At 45.9% G+C, this 26,537-nt stretch overlaps 1 protein-coding gene across 2 annotated transcripts; it reads left to right on the top strand.

Annotated features, from left to right (window-relative positions):
• Positions 1-152: 152 nt before the first annotated feature.
• PCBD2 (pterin-4 alpha-carbinolamine dehydratase 2) lies at positions 153-23,447 on the top strand. Of its 2 annotated transcripts, XM_062638074.1 has the most exons (4): positions 153-296; positions 2,679-2,810; positions 19,799-19,879; positions 21,297-23,447. In XM_062638074.1, exons 1-4 carry the CDS (start codon positions 201-203, stop codon positions 21,390-21,392), a joined length of 405 nt encoding a protein of 134 aa, XP_062494058.1. In that variant the 5' UTR covers positions 153-200; the 3' UTR covers positions 21,393-23,447. The 2 variants fall into 2 exon arrangements, with proteins under 2 accessions (XP_062494058.1, XP_062494059.1); XM_062638075.1 differs by lacking the exons at positions 153-296; positions 2,679-2,810 and adding an exon at positions 13,323-13,381.
• The last annotated feature ends 3,090 nt before the right edge of the window (positions 23,448-26,537 follow it).

Genomic DNA, 26,537 nt, shown 5'->3' with positions numbered 1-26,537 from the left:
AGCGCCCCTCCGCTGCCGGAAGGGCCGGGCTCGGTGCAGCTCCCCTTGCACCGCGCTCGTTCCGCTCCCAGCGGCCGCCGCCCACGGGCCGGGGCCGCTGTTGCTCGGTTCTCCCCGGGCCGCGCGTCCCGGTGCACCGGAAGGCAGCGGCGGGGGCTCGGGCCGGCGCTGCAGCGGGAGGCGGAGCCGGGGCCGGGGCCATGGCAGGCGGAGGGGCAGCGCTGCGCAGGGCGCTGCTGGGAGCGCGGAGGGCGGCGAGGCCGCGGGGAGCTGCCGGTGGGAGCCGCGCTGCCATGGTGAGGGGCGCGGCGGAGGGAGGGCGGCGGGACCGCGCTGGGCCCTGCCCGGGGAGGGGGGACCGGAACTGGGATACGGCCGCACGTGCTTGGGGTTTGAGCCGTCCGCGTTCCCTGCCTGCCATGGCCGTGAGCCGCGACGCTGTGGGCGAGTGTTTGTGTTTTACATGGACCCAATGGGTAATTGCAGCTCAGGTTCAGACCCCCACCTTGTACTAACGTTTTATGTAACTAACAGCTCTTTTCCCCTCAAAATGAATGTCACCAACAGCCAGGCTAAACTCACCGTATCATAGTGTGTCGCAGGTTGGGTGCTGTCATGCTGTGTGCTAAGGTACTATTTGTGTGCTGATGCCCATGCCTTGCTGGTCTCACTGCATGTGCCCTGCCCGTGGCGTGGTGTTATGTATGCAAAACTGTGAAGATGCAAGTGACATCTCCCACCTTCTCTTCTCTTTACAAGCAAGTTCCTGCTGCTTTCTGCTGCGTTTCTGCATATAGTTGTGATGTGTTGGAGGGGCTGATTCAGGACCTTGCCTTCCCAACCTGTTCCTGAGCAAAACTCTGCCATCGCTGTGCTCCAGGGCTTGCATCAAGCTCAGTCTCTATTTCTGTTAAGATCTGTATGATTTCATTCCAAGTCACATGAGCATTTTCTCATCAGTACCTGTGTGTCCTGGTGAGGCCTTAGGAAAGTAACTGCAACATCCCTAAATCTAACAGAGAACATCTCTGCTGCCAGCCAGAGGAATGAACTTTGTGCTGCCTCCTGGTCACGGTCCTGGACTTTGCTATTGCAAATAAAACCCTCCACCCCCATTATTCCTGTATATTATCAACTAACTTCATCCCAATGCTAGATAATGTATTTCAAGCCAGCCGTTAGCTTTGGCAATTCTTGTATCTTCTTGGAAAAAGAACATTAGAAACTGATGTCTGCAACTGCTGTTATAGCAACAAATCTGATAGGTGTGTTATTGCAAGTCCAAAGTTGCATTTGAAGCATAAAGAGCCTGAATTAGCTCCATTTGGGACCTGTAAACCCTGTCTCTTGGGTTGGGTGTATCCAACTGAACACAAGTGGTGGCAGCGATGCTATGCGATTGCTTTATGCTGTTTGGGGTTGGTTTTGTCCCTTAGTATTGGTGAAAATGTTGCTCTTTGGCTGCCTGCCCCTTAAAGCCTCGCTCGGGACGCCTTAATTGCATTAATTCCTGCTCTGCTCGGGCTCACAGCCCCATCTGGTGGCACTGGGGCTGCTGCTGGTCTCTCACCAACTGGCAGAGGGAAGAGATTACCTGAGCTGATACCCACAAACCTGCAAGGTCTCTGTGAAGCTTTGGGGCAAAATTGCTCATCCCTTTTGCAGACACTCTCACAAAGCTGTGCTGGCTGCTGGTACACACACGAAAGCAATTGGAATGTTGCTGCGCTGGGGAGAGAGGTTCTTCCCATGCAAGCGTTGTGCTGGGAGCGTGGATTTGAGACCCATCGGTCACAATATATCATATAGGTTACTGCTTTTAGTCTCTGCTTTGAGGGAAAATATCAAGCCTCTTGCAAATGCCCCATGGAACTTCCTTCTGGAAGCTCTGGCGTCACACACAGCTCCAGCACTGATTCAGGTATTTAAGCAGGTAGTTTGATCTGTGCTGTCTGTGCTTGCAGTGGCTTCAAACAGGCTGCTCTTGCTTCAAATCAGACAGATTTAAACAGAAACGCTTTGCAGAATTGCGTGCTCGTAGCAGTAACTTGTAACTTCCCATGTTTGCATCTGTATTGTCAGTTTTCTTCCTTTTCACTGTTAAGGAGAGCTCTTTGTTGCTTGTAGAACAAGCACCAGTAGGAATAATAGCGCATGTTAGCCTTAAATTATCCTTAAATCCATTCCTGCTTTTTTAGCAATAGTAAAAGAAATAGTATGAGTAATATTCCTATTTTCTTGGAAGTAGTAAAATACAAGACAGATAGAATGTAATCTCCTGGTTTGCTTCTCCCTTTTAGCCTTATCATTGTACCTTTAGAATATAATGTAAATAATCCTTTATTTATATGGAAGATTGGAAAATGCTTCAAGTGTTACAGCATCTGTACCAATTCAGATGAACAGGAGATGGGTACAGGTACATGATGTCCATGTTGCTTTCTATTGCTTTTCCCTAGTTCTGTGCAAAAGCGTTTAGCATTTAACTGACCAAGCTGCAGTGGTGCTTTTGGGCTGCTTTAAGTTAAGCTGCTCTATGAAATGACAGAGTGAATTTCCCAACTCCTCACCTTTCTGCAATCCATAACCATGATTTCATTGTGTGGTTTTCTTATTGTTGAACAAAAGAGAGCCTCAGCCTCCCCCGTGTCACGTTTGTGTTCATTTCTCCTCAATAGTCTTCACAGGCCCACTGGTTGACGACGGAGGAGAGGAACCAGGTTTTACTGGATCTCAAGGCTTCAGGCTGGGTGGAGTTGAGCGAAAGAGATGCCATCTACAAAGAGTTCAATTTCAAGAGTTTTAATCAGGTAATTATTGCCAGATACCACTTTTCATATAAAGGAAACGCAATGGCTTTGATTTCCATGGGCTCCGGATGGGAAAACATTTATATTCAGAAATTCGGGAATAGCTGTGTGGAGCCAAACCCTTGGGTTTGCCTCAACGGGTGCTCTCTGATCCTGAGCTCATTAGGTGGAGGCACTTAATTCTGGTTTGAAGGTGTTAAGTAGATTTGTTCTAATATTACAGTTTCTTGATTAGAATATCAGGGTCAGGGCCATTAATATGGGATTAGAGAAATAATATTTGATTCTGGGTTGTTTTTTTCCTCATTATTAGCACTTCCAAGTGAATACTGGAAATATGTAAGTGATGGGCAATGGAGTTCATTTTCATCAGGGAAAAACTCAAGGAAAATGGGTAAATAGAAGACTTTTGGCAAATAAGGTAGGGAGAATGTGATACATTCACTTTCTAAGCAGGAAGACAGAGTTCCATTATGTTCTTGAATGAATCTGTGATTCTGTTTTGAATCTTCTGTGATCCTATGAATCATAGTAGCTGATCTCACAGTGTGTTCACCACATCAGACTGCTGGTTAGACCTCGCTGGGCTTCTATTAGGTGTAAGGATCCTGACCCACATCTCAAACTCACAAGAAGACACCTTGGATGCAAACTTGCTATAGGAATACTGAGTTTATATCAAGATCTGCAGTCAGCTGCATCCCCCTAAACAACTGAGGAGTCATGACATTGCTTAGACAAGAATCATGCTCCAAGAGCAGGCATTTCCCTTCTGTTTTGTTTCTGCAGGAGAGGTGAGCGCTTCCTTGGTAGGGAGAAAAAACCCAGGGCTTCGTTTGGGCAATGGCTCTTGCTGAGCTTTTCCTTACTATGGGAGGGACGCAGCAAGCTCCAGGCTGAGGGAGGCTGTGGTTTGTTGGTGTGTAGGGACCAGGAGCTATGCAGTGAGCTGTTTATTTACACAGACCTTGTGCCTAAACCCGGAGCGAGATGTTTTAGGAAGCCACAGTGAGCTAGGTAAACAGCACTTTGGAACACTGGCTCTTCTCTTGCTCTTTCAGACAGTAGCTATCATGGTAAGGAAAGCCCAGGCAGTAGAGAGAAGGTGAGTGAAGTGCTCCCTGCCCCTTTGAGCTGGGTGAAAGCAAAAGAGAAAACAACTGCAGAAGAATCCAGCTCCTGAGCAGGGCAGTGCTGGACGATGAGCACATCTGGAGCCACGAGTACATGATTTCCTGGATTGCACTTCAAACCTGAACAGTAATACAGAACACATAGAACTGCATCAGCTGATTCAGAGGGCAGCAAAGGAGGGAAGCCCGTGAGAGGGAGCTCAGATGAAACCTCGGTGAGATACTTGGTAGAGCAACAGGGAGAGACCAGCACATTTGACACCGATTGGATAAAGTAGCTCTTGGAGGAGTTAAGATTTTCAGCCTTTGTGCTTTGACTGTTCATGCAGTGGCATTTCTGACAGGGAATGGGTCAAAGTCTTTGTTGGCTCTGCACAGCTAGAAATGACTTATTTTTCTCCCTTAACTAAGAAGTGGGTTTGCACGCTGTAACTAAGGCAATTTGGTCAGGAGGACTTAGCCAGTGTGCCCACAGACAGGTCAAGAGACAAATCTGTGTGTTGCACCAGCAGATACCTAGGAAACCCACTGCTTTGGCAAACATTTACAAAGTTGTGGGTTTTTTTTGGCTGTAGATTCATCTGATAGGGTCATATCCATGTCTTCCTCATTTGAGGATTGGTGAAGTATACCAGTATAAGAAGCTGATTATTATTCAAGTATGCTCATTAATAAGTGATGAGCTATACATTTATAATTCACCTTAGAAAGGGTACTCCAGCAGAACCGCATCTTGAATGGTTTGGAAGATGTTGGTGCAGCCTCTTTCGTTCTTGGTTGGCCTTTATGGATGTCAGGTAAGGCAGAAAGGAGAGCGGAAGGCTGGGAATTGACTTCACAACTGAACATCAAGCTGGGCAGGGGGTTCTGGGTGGAAGAAGGTTCTATGTGAATATCTGAGGGCACAGTTTCACCTGCTGATTGTTACGAACTAGCTGCAGTGTCTCCATGTGCGGTTGCAGAGGGCAGAAGCCAGTCCTGTTACACCAGTGCAGGAAAGGGCTCAGTGTGCGGATCCCCAGGGCGTTAGGGAATTAGGGAGCAAGAATTTGCCTTTCAATAAGATGAAGCTGAAAGTAAATTAAACTTATGCATGTGTGCTTATTGATGCTTAGAATGACTGTTAGTAAATACTGTGTTGATTACAACCTAGGGAACAAATGGCAGAAGTGGGGCTATACCCGTGTTGTACTTGTTCTGCAGTGAAAAATATAGAACTTGTAGGAACAAATTCTTTCAGAGAATAAATGTTCTGTTTGCAGTATTGAAAGTATGAATATTTATTAAAAGTCAAAGGACTTGGAAATATCATTTCCTTGGTGATCTTCCCGCTGCCCTGTTACAGATGGTGTAAAATCAGGTGTGTAAAATACTAATAACAGCAAAACAAGGCAGCTGAGCTGACAGGAAGGGTATTCCAGATTTATGTGTTGCAGATGATATTGGGATGATGAATGTATTCATTGCTCTCTATTCTTTATTGCTTCTCGCAGATAATGTTCATGATGCATGGAAAATTCTGTGCCTTTAAAATCTATGCCAGGTTTACAAAGTCTGTGTATGTCAACAGATGTTAGGAATATAAACACAACTTTCATTATGGAGTCGTGCAAATGTGTAGACATGAGCTTGCTTGATGTGTATTATTTTCAGCATGAGAATGAAATGAAACTTCTGTGAAACAAGAGTTATTTAGATTCCTGAAGCTTTCAGGCTGAGATTAGCTCAGTTAAAAGCGATCAGCGGCAGGGTCTGCCTTTGTAAGGCTGACAAGCTAATGACACTTCTGGCTTATGGAATTTGTAACCCACAGCTTGAAAGCACTCATGCTGTTTGTTAGTCCAAATTTGCAGGAACATAGAATCATAGAATGGTTTGGGTTGGAAGGGAGCTTAAAGCTCATCCAGCTCCAGCCCCTGCCACGGGCAGGAACACCTTCCACTAGAGCAGCTTGCTCCAAGCCCCTGTGTCCAACCTGGCCTTGAGCACTGCCAGGGATGGGGCAGCCACAGCTTCTCTGGGCACCCTGTGCCAGCGCCTCAGCACCCTCACAGGGAAGAGCTTCTGCCTAAGAGCTCATCTCAGTCTCCCCTCTGGCAGGTTAAAGCCATTCCCCTTGGCCTGTCCCTACAGGCCCTTGTCCAAAGCCCCTCTCCAGCTCTCCTGGAGTGCCTTCAGGCACTGGAGCTGCTCTAAGGTCTCCCCTTCAGGAGCCTTCTCTTCTCCAGGCTGACCCAGCCCAGCTCTCTCAGCCTGGCTCCATAGGATATGTGGTTCTTTTCTCGAGTCTTCCATGTCTCTTGTCAAAGTCGGTTGGATTTGACCAGAAGGTTTAAGGGGCAACTGCCTGTGTGATTACATTTCCTTAGGTAATCACGCCAAGGCAGAAAATGCAGTTAGGAAATTACAAAGGTGGGCAAGTTTGCTGATGGTCAGGTTCAGCATTTACAGCTGCTTTCTTTTATAGGGTCCGTTTTTAATTAAGGTTGTTTTTTAAAGAAAAGGAGTAAATCATGTAGGAAGTCTGCATAAGACCTCTAACGTCATTTATGAAATGACAGGAAATCAAATGCTCTAAGAGCCTGAGAAGCTGGTTTAAATACATCTTGTGTTTGGAGGCTGCAGGACCCAGGCGAAAGATGAGCCTGAGTGGAGAGGACAGTGAGGAGATGCTTTGGAGCCCAGTGTGCAGGGAGAGTGGAAGCACATGTGTTGCGTTGCCATTGTGGAGTCTGGGGTTTTGAATAGTGATTTAAAGATGTGCAAAACCTCTGGAACTATTAAATCAGTTCTTATTCTCACTTTGCATTTCCTTCCCAAATTCACTAGCTCGCTTGCTTGTAATCCAGGGAAAAAAGTAGCAGACAGAGCATGTTATGGTAGATGCTTTGATTTCTTTTCCCCTCATTGAAATGCCGATTATTTTCCTTTAGCTATAGAGAGACATGCTCAGATTTGCTCCTTTAAATTCATCATCCTTGTTGTATTATGCCAGTTACACATCAGAATGAATTTGGTGGGATATGCAGTGGATACTCTAGAGTTATTTTGATGGGGGTACTCTGTGCCAGTCCCTGTAATGTAATCGGCATTGATATTTCAGCTCCCTGCACATTGCTTTGTCTTCTGCATTGATCAAAGAATGGAAAAGTTGTTCTTATATATGTAGGCTGTGTATTTCATTGCTGCTTTATGCACTTAATCTTTTGGCTGTTGGGCTGAAATACGTCCACGCCTTTTATATATTGAAAACATAATATCCTTTAACCTACAATCTGCAGAGCTGAAATGAATTTCATGTTAAATATTCGGTCGTGGGCCACATCTCCAGCTTTTTATATGCCACAGTGGTCTTGTGGGGTTTTTTTTTCTTCTCCATTGTCTGATAGTGAGGTCATTTTCAGTCCTCTGAGAAATTTTATTCCCAGCCAGATGCGGGCCATATATTAAAAGTAGCACCTGTGGCTAATATCACAGCAGCTTACCATAAATTTACATGGTAACTAGGATTATATCTGTCAAGACTGCTAAAAAATGTCTAGATTTAATTTGATTTCCAGTATTGAAGGAGCTCTCCAACGTTTTGCTTCATGAGTATATTTTAAAAGTAAAAATCACTCCATTGTTAAGTTTTATGGCACTCCCAGTGCCCATTAAGTTGATTTGTTAAATGGAGGTCAGAATAAAGCAAGTTGGCTGCAGGAGGATCGGAAACCAACCCAGTTGTGACAAATTTGGTTCTCGCATGTGAATCTTCTCAGAGCACGGGGAGTGATTGGATTCAGGCACAGCTTATGTCAGTTGTGTTTAACCTCAAAGCCTGAGCAGCCTCAGCCCCCGACTGTCACTTGTGCTAAGCAAAAGGTGAACTTGTTTTCATTCATTTGGGGGGGGAATCGCTATTTTAATGGAGTGTTGGTCTGATAGAGTTTTGCGTTCGTTTGCCCATTGAATGGAAATGAATTACGTTTTTTATCCGCCTAGGTAGGTGCTGGTTTTCATATAGGCTTTCCTAAACTGCTTCGTTTTCCATTATCCTTTGAGTCCTCTCCCATATGCTGTGATTTGTGCACCTGCGAAGTTATGAAGGTATTTCTGGTGGTAGTTAGGTTGTTCACTAACTTCCCCACCTTTATGAATGCAGTAACGGAGTTACAATAAATCAGAGTTATTTATGAGTGGATTTAGAGAGTTGAGAAAAATCTTTGTATCTGAGAATAATGAATTTCTGGCGTATCTGCCCGTTGACATTTTCCTTTATTAGAAACTGATAGCGAAGCTTTGGGGACTGGCAGAGGTTAACGTGCAGGCTGAATGAACTGGCGCTGAATGTAGTGTCTGGGAGCGGAGCACAGTAAAAATATATGATTCCTGGATGCTCGCACCTTCCTTGAGCTTATTCTGGTGATTGACGGAGGAAATAACACTCTCGCCTCGGCTTTGGAGGGTCAGGGTGCAGCTGCAGGACCTGGGCTTGGTCCTGCTGCGCCGCTGCCTGGCACTGCCCATGGAAGGCAGGGAGCTCGGGTTGGGGGTGAAATGAAAGGAGAAGGTTTGGGACATGGCTTGTTTGAACGCTTATGAGTCTCCTACCATGGCTGAGGGGGAGATGGCACCGGTTCCCTGATCAGCATGTCCTGTGTCCAGTGATGCTTCCAGTTAACTGGTAGCCAGTGGTGGGAAATGATGTGAGTGAGGAAATCCGTATTGGTGGAAGTATGTGATTGGGTTGCATCTAGGCAGAAATGAAATCCTTGGTGCTGGGAATTGGGAAATAAAGGATTCATTTTCTTCTCATGGGCAGTGTATGTAAGATCAGCCTGTGCTCCAGAATGTTTTCGGACCAGTGCTTTGTATTTGGCAACATTCTTCTGTTCTAAATAGAGTTGCGTTAGTGCACCAGCAGCCTCTTACATCTTTTAAAGGCAAAGTCTTCACCACTGGCCTTTTCTTATATGTCTGGGAACCTAGTTTTGTCCTTCAGTCCCTTTATTAGACCGTCACAGTTGTAATGCATAGAAGAAATTAGTGGCTGATCAGTGTCAGACAGATGGTGAGCAGTGATTCCTCCTTTTCGTACTATGGCATATCTCATCTCCTCTTTGGCCAGGTCTATGCATAGAGATCCCACCACCCTCACATCCTATCTGCCTGTGACAAGCATCATAACAGGACCAGTGTCCCCATTCCACTATCATCATGGCAATTCCACTGGTGTCAGGCTACGAGGATTATTTAAGATGTCGTTATATTAATCATATTTAAATGAAATTATATTTAAATTGAAGTCTCAAAGTGGGCACGTGTCCTTCATCGCCACCATGCACAATGTCCCATCCTGGGTATTGCAGAAGTTGCATCAGTTTAATTCTTTCTTGTGATTGAACCGTAATTAGGGATGCTGATTTTCTTGATGTGTTAAGTCATATTTCCCCTAGAATAAACCATTCTTTTATTATTTATAATTACCGGGGGCAATGGCATTTCTAATTGCTGCATTTCCCCCCCCCCCCCCCCCCCCCCCCCCGAGTAGATCTGTTGTATCTCCATTTAAGCAGGCCATTGCTTAAATCTGCCCAGCTGACCTTTGGGCTGCTCTCCAGTTGGCTCTAATGCAGCTGCTTTGCCTAAGAGATGGATTTATTATCACTCAAGTAGAAATTATTACAGCGTTTGCCCTGTGCTTGTTGCATGCATTGATCTCAAAGTGCAAAAGGAATTATCTGTCAAAATGCCTTTTGGGTTTCACAAGCTGTCTTGTAGCTTTGGAGTGGAAGAAACGTTCCTCCTCTTTTTCAGCTGCCCACATTGATTGTTCACTCTGTCTGAGTTAAGCAGAACAAACGTTCTACCGGCCGTGGACGCAGGGCTGCTGCACGTTCGTACCAACAGAGAGCAAGTATGAGCAGCACAGTTTGATTTGAGCTACAGTTTGGGCTGTTTCCTTGCTAAAACACCTTTGGAAAAGGAATGGTAAATCCAATGGGTTTGAATTCAGTTGGACACCTTTGTTTGGGAAAGAGCAAGTCAGGCTGACGGTGCTGATGAAAAGATGATCCCTCAGAATAATTCTTTTACCTTTTCACTGAAGGAGATCTCGTCTTCTAGCTTTTTATGCACTAAAATGGGTTTTTATGGGAATGCTGGAAAGATGCTGATAAAGTGCATGCAGCACATCCCTCAATCTTAGTTGTTCCACCTTTTGCATCCCCTCGCTTTCAGGATAATGCCTGTGTTTTCAGACCATGAATTGCCCTTTCCCCCACAGGAGACACACGCTTTGGGATATGCTTCTCTGCACTTGCAGTTCGAAGTGGGCTCGGGCTGGCAGAAATAAACCGAAATAAAACTTCCCCACCGCCCCTATTTCCAAATGAACCATTACTCACCAAAAGCACATCAAACCCACTTAGCGGACATCCGTTAATCCCGCCCTGAGCCGTCTCGGGCTTTAATGCACACTGTTTTACACGTTAAGGGGTTTGAAGTCGCGGGCCGGCGCTGACCTCTCGCATCTGCTCTTCTCGCAGTAGGAATCTCCGCTCGCCGCTCCCCGTCAGGCCGGATTAACGTGACGAAGAGCAGCGCTTCTGCTGGCTGCAATTTCAGGGCTTGATCAGAATCATTTCTTTCACAAACAATCACGGCTGGCTAAAACGTTACATCTGCTCTCCCAAGCCACTGCCAGGGCCGTGGTTTATCAGGGCGAGGAGAGGGGAACTGGTTTGTGCCTCTTCTGTAAAGCTGCAAACCTGCTTCGTGTAGGTTTTCTGTAGGGAGAGCTTCCCTTCTTCCTCTTCCCATTGCCCTTTTCTTCCTTGAGTTTTGTTGGGCTGAGGTGAAAAGTTGCCTTGGACAAACATAAAGCTTAGAGGGGGGTTGGTGGGAGCCCTGTGCTGAGTCAGCTCCACACTGTTAGGTTCATTTATCGCTAAGGGTGCTCTGTAAGAATACATTTTGTATTCCCAGGATTAGAGAGAGTCCTGATTTAATGGTTTACTGTGATTTTCCTCATGCTGTGATGAGAAAAGCAATAGGTTTATGTATGTCTGAGTATGACCAAGGCGTCCGAGGCTGGGAGACTCTTTACTCTGTGATACACTGGGTGGGTGCTTGTAGCAAGCAAAACGACTGTCAGTTGTACAAGCCCAGGACGTTGTGTTTATGCATGTGTCTTGTAATGCCTAACTTAATAAACCCAGAAGTGCACAAAGGGTTTTCCTTTGTGCTGTGCTCCTATGAGCTTCTAACAGAAATTGGATGTTCACTGGAGAATTAGTGTTTGTCTCCCCTGTGAGCCAATCTCTCTGTTTCCAAATGTTCTCATGTATAAACGGTGTAGTAATGTCATTTAACGTAACTGCCTTTGTCCAGTTCTCCATTACCTGCTCCAACCACTCATCCAAATACCAGAGGCAGGAGATGGATGAAGCACAGGTCCAGATTGACCTACAGATTGCATAGGGAACAGTGGGCATGGTAAACCAGGTAACCCTCTGCTTAGAGGTTGGAGGGAGCCCTGAAGAGAAACTGTTTCTTTTCTACTATAAAAGGCTTGCAAGCATGAAGATCCATTCTAACAACACAGTAGGATTCTTTACCAACGTAGTTGAGTGAAATGATTCCCTGAGTAAATGTTCCTCAGTTTGCTTTACTTCACAGCTTTAGGTCTTTTTAGATTCTGGCTTGGCCAAGAGGGTCAGTATAAGACCTCTTCAAATTCCTCGCACCTCCATCACGAGTTCTTTGTTGCATGTTTGAGTTGCTGACCTTGTCTTTAACATAACAAGGAGAAACAGAAAAGCTGACAGTGTAGTGGGTGAGGATGCTGGAAGATGAAATGAGCTGGTCATGAGACCAGCCGCTTCTCTTAATCCATCATAAAGCAATGCCTTTCTTATCACTCCTTGATGTTTTCTGAGAATCATAAATGGCAGAGATTTAGAGGATTATCAGAGGCAGGATATGATTACCCTTGAATACTCAGCAGAGAAGATCTTGGATATTAAACTGGTAGTGTGTGTAATCTTGGCCAGAAGACCAAGGAGAGTTTTGCCTGAGCACTCCCTGTGATATCAACAGCATGTATGGCATGTGAGCTTCACTTTCATATCTACAGAATGAAGTCATTCCTTCTCATACAAGTAAAAAGAAACACTGGGGAAAACAGTGGTATTTCATTCTGTAGCCAGGTCTGTTCCATCCAGAACGTGGTGCAGTGGGATAACGAACTCCCTTCTACACCCATACCTGAGCCCTATAAAAGCCAGAGGATTTGAGCACCTTTTGGAAGTGGAGCATTCACTTCAATTAATTCTTGCTTGCTCTGGTTTACAATAGCTTCATGTCATGGGCTGGCACTGAGAGATCAAGGACGGTTCATTGCCTGAGCAACAGCATCCTTGTGCAGTATGAAACACATCAGTGAGCAGAGTCCCTTAGCAGGGATTGGAAAGCTTGGAACTGGGGACTGACTGCACCTTGTTACTAGTTTATTTTTATAGTGGTTTGTGTGATGGTTTTATTAGGGTGCAGCCACGGGTTTGATTTGCTGGGCCAAACATTTGTGTTAACAAGTGAAATTATCATTGTTCCTTCAGTTGCACAGCCAGGAGAGTTTATTATTCTAAGTGACTGATTGCTTTAGCAGGTGCTGGGTTAATGGGGGCTTTGCTGTATTATTTCATGTTTTTAGGTAGGGTGCAAAAAGCTCATTTTGAAAAGTCATGTTCCTTGAAACAGCTATTTTATTTGGTGTAAACCTCCTAAGTGCAACCTTCCTATTCCTTTTTTCTTAGCACAAAGCACACAGAAATGGCTTGCGAGGTGGAGAGCTGCATTTAGCTGACTGTGGCTGGAGGATTTCTTCCATGTTCTAATTCAGTCCTGAAGCTGGCATTATTTTCCTTCATTTTCTTAAAAAACAATTTAGACATCTGCATGTTTTAATGTGTAAAATAACATTTGTGAGTCTGTGTTCGCCGAAAGTGCTAAGGAACTGGGGAGAAAAAAGGCATTTATTTTGCATATTTCTATACAAAGCGATATATCACAAATTCCACAGCCCCTTGTTCCAGGTTTGGTTGGGATTTAGGATGTCTACTTTGCAGTCATCTTTATGGGCAGCTATAATTATTTGTATCTTATAAGCAAATGAATGTATTTTTTAGTATGGTTGTATTGACTTTTATCACTCCCAGAAAGAAGTTTCTATGCTGCTTTAAGACATCTCCGTGTTCCCCTACTTCTACTCCATCTAGTTGGAGGAATAGGTGGTTAATTTTGGTGTGAAGTCTGTTCGTTGAATCACTGACAATATTATCTGCTTTCTGTTCGTGAAATCCAGGTGCAATCACTTACTGTAATAAAAATGAGAATAGGGAAAGTGAGCCTTGGCACTGAGGCTGCTGGAAAAGTCAAGATGTGACGAGGAAGAAGGTAATAGAAAGTAACGTTTTGCATCGTGTTATCACCAATAGGAGAAGAATAGGTATAAATTCAGCAGTTATGAAAATCCTGATGTAAACGGGCTGAGGAAAGATAAATGTTGAGGGGGTTTGTGCAGTTGAGGTTTTATTAAGCACGAGGGAAGACAAAGGCAAAGCAAGGAGAAGGCTCTGAGAGCAGGTCAGTGCTCTCTGCCTTCCTCTCGGACCCTCTTCTTGCATTGATCCACATCCCTCGGCCTCAGCAGAAAATCTGCATCTGCTTTTCAGACCAGTTGAACCTCAGATGGGGCAAATTACGCTTGCACCTGCTTTATGGCAAAGTGATGTCATGGATTGGGCTTGGAAGAAGCCTCTGACTTGGACTTCTTCTGGAGAGCTGCATCTTGAGCATCATTAGGACCATGTCACGTCTTGTGCAGCACCTGGTCTGGCTTGTGCTGAGTGAGCATAAACTTCCCTTGGCCGTGAGCTGCTCAGGCTTTTCCTGGGACAGCATTCCTGGAATTGCCTTCTGTCATCTCCTGCAGCTCTTGACATTGTACCGGTACCTGTGTGAGAAACGTTCCCGTGGAGGAAAGGCCATGCCTCCGAGCTCCGCTGCTCTCTGCCTCCATTTATTCTTCATGTTCTTGAAATTGGTAAATCATATGACAATAAACAGAAATACCCTCAATGAAGAGAGAAGGGGAAACTGTTGTTTATCTGGTCAGGTGGTTTAGATTAGCAGTGATGCTGGTCTGTATTATGTTACTTTAAATCATAGTGTCCCAACAGGACATAAATTATGAAGATTGTTACAGTATGTTTCATCCAATGTAAGATCAACAAATTGGAATAATTTTTGTAATAGGAAAATCAGTGCTTTGGCAAGGTTATTGTTGGGGAATTAAATTTAACTTGAGCTTTGCTTGCATTATTTCTTAATATATAAAAACTATTTGCATAATGTATGAAGTATAAACATTTTTCGAATCAAAGGCAAGGCTGCCTTTTCCAAGATTACAGCGAGTGGCAAACTACTTAGAATAGATCAGTGTTTGTGCTTTTGCTGTCAAAAATGTTTGATATAGAGCTGGCGAGCTAGTTTCTTCACCGACATAATTGTAAACAAGTGTTGGGAGACAGAAACAGCCTTCTTTTGTGGGACATGGTGTAAAGGTTTTCACATACGCTGCTGCAGGTCTAACATGGAGAGCAGTGTTTACAGCTAGAATAGGACTATAAATAGGTAAGTTTTTGGGAGGGCAAAGCAGCATTTCACTTTTGGATAAATGATGTGTGCAGAGAAGCATGGGGGATGCGAGCGGTCAGCCCTGGCTTTGAAAGGAATATTGTAAATGCAGGAAAGCACAGAAATGAAGTAGTTGTGGGGGTTTTGTTACAGCTTCATATTTTATTATGAAGACAGAAATGGCATCTCAGTGCATGCCAGTGTGTCTGTAGTGTTCCTCTTCCCTCCTTTCTCTTTATTAGTGTCCTTCAGGGTTAGGAACACTGCTCTACCCCATCACGAGTGATGCGTTGGGAATGATGCTCAAGCTATTAAAGAGGAGAAAACCAGATCTCTGCCAGTGGGTGGTTTTCACCTCCAGACCATTCTGGGGGTTCCTGGATGGGGTGGGATGGAGGGAGTAGGGAAATGCGGGCACACTCTCACTGGATAGGGATGTGAATAAGCTGAGTTCAGTTCTTTTTTGGGGTGTGTTTTAGTTGCATTGTCTCCTGTTGTTCTTGGAATGATATTTAAAAGGGGGAGAGCAACGGGAAGGTGTTCCCCTGATTTATGTCATGGGTGAATCCAAACAAGGCTTGAAAGAAAAAAAAAGGAAAATACCTAATGCTGCATGGATCCAATGCCTGTGGGAATGGTTCAGGTAGGTTGATGATGTCAACAGGGAAGAATCCCAAAATGGGTACATGGTTTTGAGAATGAATGCCTGTCCTCCTGTGCTGCCATCACTAGTTGGGTTCCTCTCTTTTGCTGTTTTAACCACGGTGTCACTCTCAGGTGAAGAGTGTGGCTTTGTGAGCCCTTCTTAATGGAGTAAATGGAATGAAACCAGCATTTGTCTTCAGAGCACAACATAAAACATCATGGCAACCCTTGTGGTGAGCTAAGCATAACTTCCAATAGCTCAACATTAAAGAGCTTTTTGCTTTTATCTGCTGGCCTGTAGCTCGCTCTTAGGTAGCAATGTCAGCTGGATGTGTGAAAGCTTCTGCAGTTTGGAAGTGAACCTTAATGATTCGAGTTTATTGTTGTTATAAGTGTCAAGCTGCTAAGGAGAACATGTGCTGTATCCTGAGTATTTTTTACTCTGGGTGAATGGAAAGCAAATGTGTGAAGCAGTCTTCTCTTGCCTTGTATGACAAGGACTCTATAACTTGTTTTACTTGTTCATTCCCCACTGATAAATGATACAGATGAAGCCTGTGTGGGTGGGGAAGGGAAGACAGGTAGCCCTCGTACCGCAGAAGGTCAAGGTTAATGCTACCTCCAGCATTATAATGACAGATGGGAGGCAGAAACCTTAATGTACTTGTGATTAGCATATGGTTTCCTTGGCTGAGTGTCCGAAGGATTTAAGAAGCCCTGGTCCGCACTTCATAGCGTTCACATGTTAAAACAAACAAATAAAAAGTGTGTATGGTTTTATTGTTGAGCCTTTCAGCTGTTTTCCTTGAATATCTGCGCTTTTGAGTCAAGTACTGTCAGCTGCTGTGTTCTGGAGATGCACTGGGGTAATCCATCACCAGGGACTCGCGGGCGGGTGATGTATTAGCACGACATATCGACCTGTGTTCCTCTGATGTATAACTCATCAAGATAATGTTGGCAAGCATTGTACAAAAGGCAGCATGTTTAAAAAGTATTAAGATGAATTGATTCCTTGCTTAAGAAGTGTGAAAGGAAGAATAATAGCAGATTAGCTCTGGGATACTGTGGTTCTCCCGGAGCCGTGCTGCGTTGTGCGGTGCAGAGGGGCGGATGGAATTTCATCTTTCCTCCCACTTCTGACAGCAAAGTGTCTGGCCCTGGTTTTCCCATTCTCAGGCAAAAAAAAAGTCGCCTTAAATCTTATGTTGTGATCGTGTATTTCAAAAGCAGTTTGGCCAGTCTTGGAGAATTGTGTGTTACCTGATTTGTTTGGGGGTTTGTTTTACTCTATTAGGTTAACTCGTTCTAAGAGTAGCCCTGATTTTTATCTCATAAAGACGTACTACGGCTGCCAGTATTTAAAAGCCATTTTGGAAGTGATGTTATGACTGAAACACCATTACACCATTGGTTTTTAGTTCCTTCTTTCATGGTCTTAACAGGCATGAAGGGAGCTCAAGGCATGTCGTTGTCTGTAGGATTGCTTCACTCGTTGCTGGTGCTGTGGCTCTTCGTGGTTCCCTGCAGGGACTCTGCAGTCTGCATTACTTAGGTGACTTGATGTACTCATTTAACGTAACCTGGATGTTATTTTAGCCCAAATGTCCTAAAAGGATTAAGTTGAAAATGTCTGTCTTATATGCCTGTCACTGAAATATCCGAATACTTTATCATACTTAGTACATCAAACCCTCACTTAATACTTCTTTATGGCTTCTAGAAAATGCACCAATCCTTTCTTTTTCCTCCCTTTTAGTTTTGAAGGCAAAATCGATAAAAGTTCTTGTTAGTGACCAAGGGGCTGCAGATCTCTGTTATTAATAGTGAAAGTCAGGACTGTGTTGAGTCTTACTGGCGTGAGTAAAGTACTTGTCCCACTTTCATCAAGAAACGTGTGATGGTCCGATAAACTCTGCCCACCAATGCAGGCTTGGCAGTGATCTTGCACTGCAGACTGCAGAATAATTCCCGTTATTTTTAATTCACGTTGAAGAAGTGCAGACTCCTGCTCCAATTAAGGTTGGTTGTGTCGCCGGAATGTGGTAATTACTTTAATTGATCACAAGATAGTTTCCTTGATCACCAATTAGACCAAATTACCGATCAAGTTTCAAGACGTGAAGAAATGTCCAAACTGATTTTGTGTAATAGTGTTTTCATATCCAATCAAACCTAAATATCTTTTCCTTCCAGAGCCAATTGTATTTTCCCTAAGCAAGGTTACGGCTCTACAAATATAAAGGTGATTCATCAACAATAGCGTTGCAATGCGTTTAATTAGCAAAGGAAGTATTTAGGACCTTAATGGAGATTGCAGCGGTGAAATTGCTTGGTAGAGCCGTGGCTCATTTATTAGTGGGAGATACACTTTGTGTATCATTAAAATAAGCTAAAATGCAAGAAATAAGTTGTTTTGGGTGATGGAACTAGATGATCGTAAGGTCCTTTCCAACCCGAACCATTCCATGTGCAGAGAGGGACACCTCACACTAAACCATGCCACTCAAGACTCTGTCCAACCTGGCCTTGAACACTGCCAGGGATGGAGCATTCACAACCTCCCTGGGCAACCCATTCCAGTGCCTCACCACCCTCACAGGAAAGAATTTCCTCCTTATATCCAATCTAAACTTCCCCTGTTTCAGTTTTAACCCGTTACCCCTTGTCCTGTCACTACAGTCCCTAATGAAGAGTCCCTCCCTAGCATCCCTTTTATGCACCTTGAAGACATTTTGCTGTCTGCAGGGGAAGAGGTGGTGGGTTGTTGTGGTGCACCGTTTGGAAAGGATTTGGTGGTCCACTAACTGGGAGGATTTGTAGTCACAAAGTGTGAAGGAAAGTCTGCAGAGCAGATTAATTTAGTGGACTCGTTTGCTTGCATGGTTCACTCCATTGGGGCAACGATTATTATCACACAGTCAATGAATTGTGTTTGTGTAGTGTAACCTGTGTGTATGCATAGGCGGGGGAGTACCTGGGATGGACAGACACCAGTAGAGCAAACATGAACCTAGTAGGGATCTTCATAAATACAATGTGTATTTTTTACTCTCATTGTTTGTACAAAGGCAATCCAGTTGCTGTTTTAAACTTCTGGGGACATTCCTGTTATAGGTTCCTGTACTGGAAATAGCATTTGTATGGACACTCTAAAACCATTTAAATCAAATAATCATTTGGCTTTATTAAGGCAGAAGTTTCCCAAATCATTTCAGACATCTAATGCACAACTTGCAGCTTTCTGCTTCAAAAGCTGCTGCTGAAACATTTGCAGTTTTTAAAAGCAGTTGTTCGCTCCAAGTAAAACTAAACCGAGGGAAGTCAGGTTTTCCTGAATTTTGGAATGCTCTTGGGTCAAAGAAAAAAGCTTTTTAATTGCTGACAGTTTGGTGATTTCCAAATGACAAACCTCATTGGAATGATTTTCTCTGATTATAACGTTTGCGTTCGTTTGACTGGCAAAGCAGCTAACAAAGTCATACTTCATCCAGGCACCAATTCCTTTCTTTACTTAAAGGTTTTTGTAATTTGTGAGAGGAAAAAAGACTTGAAACTATTATCAACCATTATATGTTATTCATTGACCACATGTTTGTTTGAAATGGCCATCGCTTGGCAGAATGCGGGCTATGTACGTTCTCTTCCATAAGTTAGCACTAAAAACCTACCTAAATCAGGTAGAGTTTTGTTGAGCTTGTGTTATAATATGAACCAGACTATAATGTGGATGTTACTTTAGTTTTGCCTGTTAATTCAAGTCCTGAACCTCAGTGGATGGAGCCGGGTATGAACAAAGCCCGCTGACTTAGAGGCGTCCTGCTCACGGACCGAGGCCCTTTGGGCCCCGCTGTGTAATTGCATCCTTGATTTACATGGACATTCTAATTTTCTTCATAATGCAGTGATTTGCCCCGAAGTATTTTTGCATGAGCCTGCTATTAGTTTCTTCTTGGGGCTGTGATAAAACCTGCGTCCTGGGGGAGCGTGCCGTGCAGAATATAGGGGCAGAGCATGGGGAAACCTATTTTAGTTCATTTAAAGGGGAAATGCTTTCTCCTAAAGCAGAGGGGCAAACCCACCTGTCCCTTTTTCCTCCCCCAGTAAAATAAACAGCAAAGATAGTTACATGGAAGGATGAGTTCCTTGAAGTTGTAGCAGTAATACTGTGGCATGATGCTTAATTAGAAATGACACGTTTCTAAGATGCAGTAAGTGATGAAGGGTTTGGGGTGGATGTTTAAAAGCACTGTTGGATGCCAGAGGTGAAATCATTGATCTCATGCAATGGCTTTGAATCCTGGAGGAAGTAGCCCTGAGCAGTGATTTACCAGGGTCTGAAGGAGATGATTTCAGCAGTCTCAGGAAATGCTCCAGTGGTGTGAGACGCTGAAATGCTCCTTTAGCACACACAAACCTGAGGTACAGCAATCTGGAGCATCTCTAGGAGTTTTGGAGTGAATCTTGCAGATCCCCTGCCAGTCTTGGCAGGCAAGGGAGTATTTTCCTCTTTGCTTTTTCTCTCCTTAGGCTTTTGGATTTATGACACGTGTTGCTCTACAAGCAGAGAAGATGAATCACCACCCGGAATGGTTTAATGTCTACAGCAAGGTAACGTGTTCACCAGCTCTATTTACAGGCATGGCAAGTTAAGGAGACCAAACCACTCTCTGCCTGTAGCTTATAATATACAAGATAAGGGAATGGAAATAGATTGTGTCTTTATAAAGAGATTTGAGATTTTAAAGAGACACCGAGATATTTGTAGTGGTGAGGAATCAAGAATCAAGCTCTTTGTGGTTGCCGCCAGCTGCATGGTTTGGACCTGTAACTTCACCTCTCAAAATCAAATAGAAGCCTTTAAACTCTTATTTAGCCATCCTGAATAAATCACTGTTTGGAAACTACTCACCAACTCTCATTCCTTTCTGTGTGGCAAGTCAGGAGCCCAGCAGTGTAGGGTGGTAGGGTGTCTGTGTAGGTACCTAAATGGGAGCCTGGCACTCTCAGTTTAGGTTTGATTTTCTAAACCTTATAGGCTCCCATGTCTCTACATAGCAGCTTATAACATTTGTTTATAATATTACCTAACTCATGGTGGTCTCGTGTTCACAAGAGTTACAAGGTACATGGCAACCCTCGAATGAAAGGTGCTGTGTGAAAGGGGAAATTATTGCTCTCCCTTTATTTTTATTTCCTAATACTTCTCATTGCATTGTATCAAGTTGGTTTAGCATTTGGTGAATATAGCCATACTGGTAAAAATACACTGAAAGGAGGTATGGACAAGCAGCCTGTGGCTTGGAATCACTAGAGCAGGACATCTCCACCTCTATTCCCTGTGGCAGCATCGCCGCACCAGCTCCTCTCCATCAGCCCTTCAGGTCCCCCTGTTTAAGGGGACATTAAATGACCACTGGGCAAAGACCTACTCACCTGCTCTTCACCATTTTTGGGTGTTTCCAGACTATTCACAATTCATCTTTTTGCCCAAAATCCCAGTCGAAGGTGAGACAAATGCAACGCGTCATCCGCCTTAGTCTGCACAAACCGGCGCAGGCAGCTGCATCACAGCAGAACGCACCAGCCTGTTTGTTTCCCTTCTTGGAATTAATCTGCACCAGGCTTAACCAGTTCTTCACCTCCAGGGTGCTGGGTTTTTAACCAAACTCTGGAGCCCCTGACTGGGCCGTTGGCAGCTTGGTTCTTCATGAAACCCATCCGTGGGATTTAAACGTGAAGAGTGAGTTATTTAATCAGACGCCTCTTCTTGGGTGAAGCCCAAGAACACCAAGCCTGTTTTCTTCTGTGAAGGGGCTCACTTTGGTTACACTTCAGGCTCTGTTGAGCATCCCCACCTACAACGTCTTCTGGTTTACATGAGCAGTGAGCATCCAGCTCGCTGCTGGTGGGGAGCATCATGTAAAACCAGCTTGCCAGAGGCACGCAGCATTCCCGATGAATTGCTGCTCGACTGTGTCTGAGATGAGAATGGTTTTGTAACCCCTTTCTTTTTCTTTCCTGACAGGTTCAGATAACTCTGATTTCCCACGACTGCGGTGGACTGACCAAAAGAGATGTGAAGCTGGCTCAGTTTATTGACAAAGCTGCTGCCTCAGTGTAACCAGGATGTAAACCACTTCAATACGGCGTCCACCAGTATTATGTAAATGGTATCCCTCATTCCTTGTAACCCTTATTTCCCAAATCTCCTGAGACAGGATGCTTTGTAAAGAGTGGCTTAGCTTTCTTGGCCTTTAAGATCTTAGTCTTGTGACCCCTCTGGATGCCTGTGCTTGTCCTTTGCTGGCGCTGGCACTGCACACGGATGTAGCAGATAAATCACCAACAAGTAAGTTTTGAACAGTGCTTTTCTAGAACCTCTGACAAGCTGGAATGAAAGCAGGAGCCCAGCCACAGGGGTCGGTGTTCCCCAGGCCCACAGGAGCCTGCTCCGTGCCCAGGCACTTCCCTACTATAGATTTATACATCTCTGCACTTCAAACAGTGGGAGAGCAGCCAGGCTGGATCAGTCCCTCTGAACTGGTCCCTTCATCTCTGCAAGCGACCCATGGCAAGTACAAGGGGTGCTGGTGAGATCAGTGCAAGCTGCTGCTGCTTCCTTGGAGTTGCAGCTCAACTGGCAATTACAGCTTTGCAGTTCAGTGTTTCTTCTGTGCTTGTCTGCTGGCTCTTTGAGCCCTTTTGCACACACAGCCCAGCAGCAGTGTGGCTGCCTGAGAACCCTTCCCCATCTCAGATGCAGCACTGGGTCCTGCAGCTGCTGAAAACTTTAGCTTTTGGTCCAGCAAGTACAAAAAGAGCCCAGATTCACACCATGAAGTGCAGCACGTGGCTGAGTGCGTGGCTGGGCCAGGTCAGGACTCATCATCTTGTGGGACTGAGCCATTATTTGTGTTGTAACACTCATACCCGCTGGATCCAGGCACCATCCAGAGCTGCCGGCAGTGAAGGAAGCGGCATTAGCAGGATTCTTGCTAAGCTGGGCTCTTCTGGAGCTATGCTCACCCTTTTTTTCCCCCTCTGTAGCTACAATTACTCATCGCCAACATTGTTCCAAGAGCTGCAGATCCCTCTGACGAGCTTTAATTTCTGCCTTGGTTTCAAAGTCTTTGTTTTTATCCGATGATCCTCACCGAGACAGATTTCCACTGCCGGCAGGGAGGTTTCAACCTGCTTAAGGCTTGCAGAAGGGCCTCTGGGCTCCGCAATCCCGCTGCAGTGTCCCCGACGTGTACTGTCATGCCCTGCAAGCAGCTCTTGCAGGGGGGAGATTGACACCTCCCAAATGCCTGAGTGCATTGCTCGCATGACACAGCCATCAGCTACTGAGAAGGGAGATCCACGAGCGCCAGCGTCTATATCGGGGGGTGTACGCGAGGTGTGTGGTCTCTCAGATATGTGGGATGCAAAATGCCAGTGGCTGCCACGCGAGTGTTGCTGTGGATAAAATAAGAAAGGTATTTTTTGTTAATCCTTAGCAAGTGCACTGTCATGTGCTAATTGGTCACAGGAAGCAAGGTGACCTATAGGGATGCTGGGGAGGGACTCTTCATTAGGGACTGTAGTGACAGGACAAGGGGTAACGGGTTAAAACTGAAACAGGGGAAGTTTAGATTGGATCTAAGGAGGAAATTCTTTCCTGTGAGGGTGCTGAGGCACTGGAATGGGTTGCCCAGGGAGGTTGTGAATGCTCCATCCCTGGCAGTGTTCAAGGCCAGGTTGGACAGAGTCTTGGGTGAGATGCTTTAGTGTGAGGTGTCCCTGCCCATGGCAGGGGGGTTGGAACTGGATGATCTTAAGGTCCTTTCCAACCCTAACTATTCTATGGTTCTATGTTGGTATTTATTATTGGTAACACTACTTGGGGGATCGCATTCAGACCTAAAAAGACCCAAATTCTGAGTTCCAAGTTCGCTGCTCACAAAGTGCCTTTCCCCAGTGAAGTATTTCCCTGATATGGTTGGAAGCGGTCACTGTTGTGAGGGATGAACAGAGCTAAAACAAACAGGGAGGCTGGGATGTCTCCTGTCACTGGTGGGGGTGTGAAAGGAGCTTCCCCCAAAGTTGTAACAACATCTCTAACGAGCTGTGAAAACTCTGTTGTTAGCAATGGGTACCGAACGCGTGCGCTCCGAATAAAACCAATCACATCAAATTCCTCCACTGTGATTTGCTTCTTTATTATTGTACAGATGTGACAAAGCTGTTTAGTTTTCAGAGAAATTGAAGATAAATAACGTTTAGCTACTGGGAGGTCTTTGCTTTAGAATATTGATGTTTATTTACATACTCCGAGGCAAAAAGAATCCCCACCAGCCAATTTTGCTGCAGAGCTGCAGCGTCCAGCTATGGCAGAGCTGTGCAGCCGTGGTGCTTGGAGGAGCCTGAGCAGCAAAGAGGCAAAAACACCCCGAAAAGGGCAGGATGTCTTTGAAGCACTCGGCGTTTCTAGGTCAGCACTTGTTTAGCCACAATTCCCTGTTAACTTCTGGGCATCCCACAGACTTGTGAGTGCCTTTTGCGAGCGTTGCTGTGCAACACCAACAATAATAGAATGAAAATAGGGAATAAACGGCTTCTGCTTTCTTTTCCAGCGAGTGCTGGCTGCAGGGCAGCCTCACCAGTGAAATCCTGCTGCTGCTGATGCCATGAAGAGGTTCCCTCAGGGCTCCCAGGCAGTGCCTTTGCCTCCATCCCTGCTTGGTTTTTTTTGGCTGCTGCCCTGTGTGAGCTGGGAAGCTTCACCCTGCCGGAACCCAGGGGTTTCCTTCATGGTAAAAGAACCTTTTATTTTGGGGTGGTGCTTTTTATGGACAAGATTCTCAGCATTTCTGAAGCGCATCCCAAAACTGCAATGAATACCCATTGAATTCCACCTCCAGCCCCATCTCAGCAGCATCTCAGCCCTGTGATGCTGAGGAGCCCTGACCCACCTCCGTGTAGCTCCTTAAATCCACAGCACCCAGCTTGCAGCCTCTCCATGCTGCTGCATCTCCCCAGCTCTTCTCCACCAGCACTGTGCTGCTGGTGTGTGGTGAGTGCAGGATGCTGAGGACCATGGGGAGGGAGCTTCCCTGACAGAGCTGGAGCTTCACAGCAGATGTACACAGCAAGGATTTAATGACAGGCGCTGGATTTGGGCCAGGAAACAGCCTAAGGCACCTTCTCCTGTGAAAAGCATCATCAGCTCTGCTCTGAACAAAAGTAGCCAGGGTGCAGGGGTTGGGTCTTTTCCAGGTGACGTGATGCTCCATAATGATACAGGTCAAGCAGTATGCAGCTTTCCTGGCTGTGCTGGCTGGTGTTTGGTCCCCATGTGCCTGCACCCCAATGCTCTTCCTGCAATCTAATCCCATTTGCCTCTTCACTGCAAGGCTCAGCTCATGGCTGGCAGCCACCAGCTTAAATATTCCCCTGGGATATTTGGGGTTTTCTTTGCTTTAACACTGATTGTGGCTTGAAATATGTGGATAATCCATCATGAAATCCAGCTCCTCCTTGCAGGTAACTTCCCTGTGCAGAGACTGATTGAACTCACTGTGTTCCCCCCAACCCAGTGTGGGAAACACCGACCCTGGGAGACCCTCATATGGTGCTCTGTGACCACAGGAAATTAAAAAGCAAAGGCTGAGAGAGCCGAGCAGGAAGGATGCTGGCAGCATGCGAAGCGGTTGGGATCACTGCTCCGGTCCTGCGAGGCTGGAGATCACACCTTCACAGGACTGCCTCTGAACCAGGGCCAGGGATAATCCTTTCCTCTCCCTAGAGTGGGAGCTCAGGCCCAGTAAACTGCCAAAATCATATTGAAAGGGGTGACTTTGGCCCTGGGAGGGCTCTGGGGATGGAGTCCCCACAGGCAGCTCTGCAGGGTCAGATTAGAAAGCAGCAGCCTGTGCTGGTTTGTGAGTTAGGCTCAGGCTGTGCTGGGTTTCCTCCTGCCCTTCCCCTTCATCCTCCTGGCTGCCCAGACTGGGGCAGTGGTGGAGCGCCTGGGGAGGAGGTTGGTTTGCTCTTAATTAACCTCTCTCATCAAGGGCTCTTTGGACATCAGAAGGTCGAAGAGGATGTGTCCTCACCCAGCTCCTCAAGGCTGGAAGGACAGACTGACGTGGTTACTTCCCAGATGCTTCCCTGTTGTCTGTGACACATTCCCAACTCCGGGATGGGGCTGGAGGCATCGAAGCATCCCTTGGGATGTTTCCCAGCTGCTGTGCCAGTGGTCACAGCCCCACCAGCAGCCCTTGGGGTTCAACACAGGGAAACCACAGGGCAGATCCCATTGGACCAGAGTTTTTTGTTGCTCTCTGTCCCCACAGCGGCTTGGCCGTGGCTCAGGGGTGCCTGCAGCGTCCCCGCTCTTTGGTGATGAGCACAATTCCTGGCTTTGCCTGATCCCTGCTCCAGCACAGCCTCCATGCCCAGCCTCACAGCCTGCCAGGTCCTCTCCTCGTTGTGCTTTCCAGTCATGCAAAGCACAGTTTTGACAGCCTTGCGCTTCACACTCAGAGGCGTGCGCATCTCCTCTGGCCTTTCCACCCTCAGCTTGACGAAGGGATTGCCACTTAACTGAGCCCGATGAGTTCTGCGTGAGCTACCTTCAGGTCTTCCACCACGGCAAGAAGCAGACATGGGTGTGAGCTACCCCATTGACATCAAAGGCTGTGCTCGTGTCAGCGCTGCTCGGGCTGGTGATCTGCTGCAGGATTGGACCCTTTGGTGAGGAGCTGACAATTCGTTTGCACATGAACGCTGGAAGGAGTCCAGGCAGGGCTGTCAGAGCTCCTCCAGCTCTGCCCTTGTTTCTGATAGCAGAAGGGCACCGAGTTCTGTGCCTCCCTCCTGGGCGATGCTCATGATCTGCATCATCTCCACCAGCACCATCTCCCTGGCTGTGGGGACCAACCGCTGCTGCTTGTTGTGCTGGGGTTCCTATTTGGAGGTGAGGTTCGGTACCCAGGAGGGGCTGGATGGAGGGGATGGGGGTCCAGGCCCTACAGATGCTCAGGGTGGCTTCCAGCCTGCTGTTCCTTCCCTGTGCCACTGCCTGCTCTAGCCCAGGGCCTGGATGGAATGCATTTCAGCCTCAGATCCCTTCACTTATCCGATAATGATCATTCTTAACATGCAATTGTTCAGCCCTTTCCATGGCAGCCCTTTTCTCCCTGTGGTTTTAGCACAGATATAGTTTAAGCACCCTTTTAATACTTCATTTTTACATTGAAAAATCCCTTTTGGTCATGCTCCT

The sequence above is a fragment of the Pezoporus occidentalis genome, unplaced genomic scaffold, assembly GCF_034315485.1.
Source record: "Pezoporus occidentalis ecotype Australia unplaced genomic scaffold, CSIRO_AGI_Poc_V1 ctg55, whole genome shotgun sequence".
Taxonomy (NCBI): Eukaryota; Metazoa; Chordata; class Aves; order Psittaciformes; family Psittacidae; genus Pezoporus; species Pezoporus occidentalis.
This window is presented reverse-complemented; position numbering and strand designations above follow the sequence as displayed.